This window comes from Electrophorus electricus, chromosome 2 (assembly GCF_013358815.1).
Source record: "Electrophorus electricus isolate fEleEle1 chromosome 2, fEleEle1.pri, whole genome shotgun sequence".
NCBI lineage: Eukaryota > Metazoa > Chordata > Actinopteri > Gymnotiformes > Gymnotidae > Electrophorus > Electrophorus electricus.
Window position 1 is genome coordinate 24,176,911 of NC_049536.1, and position 6,430 is coordinate 24,183,340.

A 6,430-nucleotide genomic window follows, 5' to 3' on the forward strand; every position below is an offset into this window, starting at 1 on the left:
GTTCATTGAGCCCATGGGGGAACAAACTGCTTTGAACTGCTTCGTGTGTCTGTCTGTCTGTATGTGTGTGTATGTCTGTGTCTGCTGATGTGTTTTTGAGTATTTTGTGCAGTACTGTGCTGATTATATGATACTATGACTACAAGTAGTGCATGCCTTGAGAATGTTTAAATTTTACACACTGGCATGTTCAGCCCATAATCTTCTGAATATGACATTAATGATTGACATCAAACTGTCATTACATGTATGTCCATGTAATTTCCATGTTGTTGTGAACTAAATTTGTTCATTTAGGGATTTAAACAGAAGGTAGACAATTATATGCAAAGTAGGTAATTGTGCACTGTAGAGCCTCCTGATGTCATAAGTGGCTCAAACTTGGCAGGCATCATCAGACTGTCATTACATGTGTGTCTGTAGTTTTTTGTGTTGATGTGACATGCTGTTCCTGACTTCTACCTAGGTATGGAAACACAAGGCTTACAATTATAAAGAACATATGTAAGCTGCGCTGTAGAGCCTCCTGGCAACGGATCTGCCTCAGACTTAGCAGTATTCCTCAGAAGTCTGAATATATATTTCCATTCTGGTTAAAATCAGACAAATTATAGTGTTTCGGTGATATGACTCAGAAAAGTGATAATGGTACCCAATTGATCAAAGTATTGCAGCCACATACAGTCCAAAAGTTATCTTTTTGATAATTATTTAGATTCAGTCTCTAAAGATGATTTCAAGACCTGATTTGATGTTATTGAATGAAAATCTTAGGACTAGTTCAAAAAGTGCAAATTTTATACTATTAAACTTGACAAAACTAAACATTTTTGAAAAGTGTAACGGTAAGGAGGCAGATGCATGTGTGAAGAAGAGCAAGATTTATTAGGGGTAAATCCAGAGTCAGAGTTGTTATAACGGTCCAGGGTCACTGAGCCAACATGCATATAACAGATTCTAGGAAGAACTCAGAGGCTAAGAAACACAACGGCTAGGAAAAACAGTCAGATTAGTATACACAGAGTACAAACTTACAGATACAGGTTTTCAAAAACATTCAGACATTCAAACATCCAATGAACAGCAAAGAGACAGGGAACAAGTCAGGGCTTAAATGCATGGACTTAACAAGACTAGAAAGTAGGAACAGGTATTGAAAACCAAAAGAGGGGTGAAGAAAACAAAACTACAGAATGAAACAAAAACACAAGATGGAAACCATGGAACAGGGAAGCTATGAGGGACTAACTGTGACAAAAAGCACTACTGAAATGTTACTGCAAAGAATAATTTAAATCTAGTTGTATGTTCCTATGTGAAAATATGTAGGACATACTTGATTTTCTAGAATTGTACCCCCTAACAGCCAAATGTTTTGAATCTTTACAGAATCACAGAGAATCCTTAAATATCCATATCATTTCATCATAATTGGTCAATGTTAAACCCGTCAAATAACATCTGAATGCTGCTCTGCCAATGGTGATCTCAGTTTTTGACATATCAGCTATTGCTTAATTATACTAGTATATTAATGTGAATGGATGGAGGATGCAAAGTTACAGTTTTCTGGGGTTTATATCGGGGTATATATCCTATTGACATACATTCGCCAATATGAATAGGTCACCCCATCATTAGGGGCCTAAACTGTCTGAAGTTTCATCAAAACTGAATGAAGCATTCATGAGTTACAGCCATTTATGTTAAATATGCGCTTTGCTGGAAGGGTTATTTGTATATAGTAGCCATATTGTTTTTAAACGTCAAAATGTTTTTGAGAATTATTGAGGATCAAACTCTACTGAGTATTTTGACACCAAAATTGTGGTGATCGGGTGAAAAACCTAGGACTAGCTCGCAAAAGCAGGGTTTGCATTTTATGCAAATTAGCAAAAAATCTAAGTGGCGGAGCTGAGTGGTTCTAGAGCCTTTTTTTCTTCTTCTTCTTTTTTTTTTTTTTTTTGATTGGCTTGAGCCAAGGAATTCATTGGAAGTGGAATTTTGTTTGAAGGCCTAATGGTGCGCGATGTATGGACTGGAACGCGTTTGGGTGCGCCATAGTACCTCCTACAGTCCGATCAGGCTGGCATCGTGTGCCTGAGTAGCCGGGAGGGACTACTACCTACTGACCAAGTTTCATGTCTGTAGGACTTACGGTTTGGTCTGCACGATTTGTTTTAAGGGAGAAAAAGAAGAAGAAAAAAAATACTAACAAAACAGACAGTCAGCGGATATATTGGCGATCGATAAAACTAGCAGAAGCAGGGTTTGGTCGACTGACGCATCGAAGCCATCGAGTCTTTTTCTTAATTGTTACTGGTCCTAATGACCTATTCAGAGTGCAACCCAGCGCTGTCAGCACATGCTTGGTTAAAATATTAGGCTTATTCAACTGAACGCAGCACTGCGCAGATTGGTTGTCACATGGATTGCTAGTGTGTGTGCCGGTGGGTTCTGGAGCCTCATAATGACGTCCGCCGTTACTTTGTGCGAGCAAGGTCGCTGCAGTCACTCTCCAGCTGCCTGTACAAACTGAGACGGTATTATGGCGACACATCTCAATCCGCATTGGCTAGAATCTCCGCCGACAAAGTACCCACAAACTCTAGCTAATACAGCACACAGACTATGAAATTGTGTGAATATTACGCTCACATGCGAAGCTTAATTTTCTATTCATCAATTAAATTCCAACAGAGCTGTCAGCACACGTGGGGTACAGTAGGTAAAACTGTCTGGCTTGACAGCTCTCTGATCATCACCTCCGTTGACTGCAGCAGACTACTGAAAGCATGTTCTCAAACAGCCCTTTTTTTCAGCTTCGAGCTCAGCAGTGAGATTAGGAACCAGGTGAATAGCTCCATCTTGTGGCCATGTATTCAATATGCATCAAAAGTATGGAACATTTTACCTCATTGCAGTATGGCTAGTTTTTTTTTTTTTTTTTTTGCATTTTTACTGAACAAAGCACACCAAAGCAGATTTTTTATTAACACTACGCATTTTTATTCAACCAGTAACATGAGTTCATATAGACACAAGGCAATACAATTCCAAATTGTGGTTAGTCCACACTGGGTTGCTTAATGGCACATACATCAAAGCAGACAGAAGTGCAAGGATTTTTTTGAATCTATGCAGGAGAGTCCTGATTCAAAGATGCAAGATTAGGAAAAAAACAGCTAAACCACATGTCAAACATCAATAACTTCAGTGTGCACCACTGACCTCAAAGAAACCTGCTTCCTGCCCCCCCCCCCCCCCCCCCCCCCCCCCCCCCCGCCCCCCACACACACACACACACACACACACACACACACACACACACACACACTATTTGCAGACATTTGGACTCAACACTTGCGGGGCTGCTGGATGAAGAAGGTACGCTGGATGTGTGGTTTCTCCATGCTAGGTCTGACCCTTCCATGCCTCACTGAAACTGGACTCTCAGGAAAATCATGACTCAACTGCAGAAAACACACAGGAAGAATAATTTAATTTAAAAAAATATATAAAAATTTATATATATATATATATAAAAATATAATCGCCCTTGACGACCACCACCAAAAATCAGTTTGTAAACCTCTCAGTATATATCATGTTATGCCACTTGTTGGCAAACAAATGTGGAATTGTATCTACAACCAGATGGCACCTACATGCAAATACTGTACAACACAAACAAAACATCTAATGAAATGAATAAGTCATTTCAGCCCCATCATAAATAAGCATCATTCCCATTTTGTGGAACTAAAAGCTATAAATGGTTTTGATGGACTAGCAGCATTTAAAAAATATATATCTCCTGGAGACACTCATGGCACAGTAGTTATTGTGTCACAATACAGTATAGCAATAATAAACCTACAAATTAGGATGCGCCTTAAAATACACTAGATCCCTTGATATAATATTGTTAACACTGGCCCTTTATTATTTTGAGTAAAATTAATTACATTTGCTGCATCATGAGATTGCTACAATCAGTTCTCCCACCAAACATGGAGTGACTGAAATTCAGATGCTCATAGCACATCATTAAAAATGCTACTTGCTATAGCAATACCACTGCTACAAAAGGCCAATATTACAAATGACACAGTATATGAGGTATTGTGCTGCCCAATCAGCAGTTGGCAGAGACAGACCTTGTCTAGTGGGCCTGCCAAAAGAATCCCAATTTGCTGCATGCGGGAAGAGGTGGTCAGAGACCTGTAAAAAAAACCACACACACACACATATACACACACACACACACACACACACACCATTCATCACTGATGATGCATGTACTGAGGATGTCCTGCAAAATATCAGTCAGTACTTCATGTGCTGATTCTGTGCTTAGCTACACCAATATATAAAAAGTACCAGTAGTGTTAGGTGTAACAGTAGCACATGTATGAGAAAAATATCTTTGCAACAGATTTAAAAAGTCATGTTTGTTATAGCAGTAAGGTTAGTGGTCAGGACAAGTTGTGAGAACACACGGAAGGCAATGCAGGTCAAAAACAAGCACCTGGGTTTGTCCGCTCTCTTGCTCTCTTTCTCCAGGATTCCACTGTCCTCACCACTCTTCTTAGCCACTCGCTTCCCTCCTGCCTTCACTGCAGAGATACCCAGTGAAACATTCAGGTAAAAGTCTTCAGTCTCACATGACCATCCATGCAGGCCAACTACATCTGCTTGCACTGATCGACTGCATGATATGTAAACACCACACCTCTTGATACATGTCATGCTAAATCTGCAAGGTTATTCATAAGTTAAAAGTGTCAAAAATGTCAAATATATGGCCTGTGAAGTTTTGGAGTATCTTTACATTGGATGATGTCCAACATCTAATCTAGTACCTTAATAAATCCAGTCTGCACGGGTAAAGATCATCCATGGTATGACAAAAGTATAACCAATATCTGAAAGACTGAAAAAAAACTGAAGCATATTCTACCTTGGTTTTCACAAAATCTGAAATCCAAAAAGCATATTAAATAGGAAAGGTTTTTTAACTAGTGTATTACTGCTGCTTTTCCCCTGTAGTTATGAGCCGCTCCAATTGCGTTTGAAACACAGGCACACTTCGAGCGTGATGGAAGTTCTAATCAGTCAAAGGCGAAAAAGGACGAAATATCAAAAAAAAAAAAAAAAAAAAGGCGTTAGATGGGGTTTTGATATTACGCAGACCAGATAAACTGACCCAAAACAGGCTTTTCATTAGTTAGAAGAAAGCTTTCCAATCATCCTCACTTCGACGCATGCAGCGACGAACAGAAGCCAACACAATAAGAGATAAATAATCGAACTTTTGAAAAGCTGGTAAAAAACAAAATTCTGGAAAACAAAACGATGTCAGACCTGCAGGTGGGTGTCCAGCCTTCAGCACTAGATTGTCTTTCATTCCAGCTTTAAACAGCTGCACCATTTTTTAACTTTGTCTACAACAGAAGTACGCCAACTCCCAACGCCCACGCTTGTGTTTTATACTCGTGAAGCAGACGTGACGCAAAACGGGTTGACCGTATGGCAGGAAGCTGAGCGCGCTTGAGCCTGTACCACCTGCAAAGAGAAAAGTACTGGGTGAATTTGCTGCACGTATTGAGTCTTTCCATATGCTACAAGAATCTAGGCTCCTGTCGCGCAGGCTTAAGCGCATATATGCTTACCACAAAGCGTGCATTGCAACGTGCTTGTTTCATGTGGTTTTGTTTCTGGTATTTCAGTTTCACTTGTTTGAACGTAAGCACCGCTGTTTACGGGCCTGACTGGCTTATTCCTTTCTGTCTTGGCCTGTTCACTAAACTGCACTCTCGGTGATATAGTTTGCGTTTCGCGTTTCGTCTCTGGCGCTTGCATTTCAGCTTCTTTAACCTGTGTTAAATATTACTACTAAACATTAAACCTTTCCATCCTAAATTAACTGGCTAGTTGATAAGGCCGTTCTGGGACAAACAGGTGTTCACAGTAGGGATTGTTTGTGTGCTTCACACTCATAGCACACCCTGCGCCTGCTTTTATTCTCAGACATGCTGCAGCATGCAAATTTAATCCTCCTTGTGAAGGTTTCTGAGCGATGCAGTATTCACAATATTGTAATAGTTGCAGGTGTGTTGGTCTAGAGTTGATCCTGTAGTAGCCTACAAAGTGGAATGACTGCACCTCTTTGTTCCTATTGTGATTTTGCAATTTCATTTTGAACAAAATGCACATAAATAAAAGTGTACATCCACGCATGATACATAATAGCCAGTAGAAATAAGACTTTCCATTTGTGCTGAGATTTAAAAAAACAAACAAACAAAAAACATGATACATATTTCAAACGTATGAGATCTGAGTCAGTGCATGACTCAGCAGTGCATCTTGTGAAAATAGAAAGTATTTTGAACATTTTTAAGTACAAAGCAGTGTTTGTTAATGT

At 39.6% G+C, this 6,430-nt stretch overlaps 1 protein-coding gene across 1 annotated transcript; it reads right to left on the reverse strand.

Annotated features, from left to right (window-relative positions):
• Positions 1–3,282: 3,282 nt before the first annotated feature.
• On the reverse strand, positions 3,283–5,555 carry LOC113577952 (death-associated protein-like 1-A). Its single transcript, XM_027010884.2, has 4 exons — positions 5,368–5,555; positions 4,532–4,619; positions 4,161–4,224; positions 3,283–3,473 (listed from the first exon to the last, which is right to left on the reverse strand). The coding sequence occupies exons 1-4, from the start codon at positions 5,432–5,434 to the stop codon at positions 3,357–3,359; spliced, it is 336 nt and encodes a 111-aa protein (XP_026866685.2). The 5' UTR covers positions 5,435–5,555; the 3' UTR covers positions 3,283–3,356.
• Between the last annotated feature and the right edge of the window lie 875 nt (positions 5,556–6,430).

Excerpts from the sequence above, each read along its gene's own strand:
- LOC113577952 (XM_027010884.2), bottom strand. The coding sequence starts at position 5,434 with ATGGTGCAGCTGTTTAAAGCTGGAATGAAAGACAATCTAGTGCTGAAG. Across the intron at positions 4,225-4,531 it reads AAGAGAGCGGACAAACCCAG|GTCTCTGACCACCTCTTCCC; the intron begins GTGCTTGTTTTT and ends TTTTTTTTACAG. Across the intron at positions 3,474-4,160 it reads TGGCAGGCCCACTAGACAAG|TTGAGTCATGATTTTCCTGA; the intron begins GTCTGTCTCTGC and ends TGTTTTCTGCAG.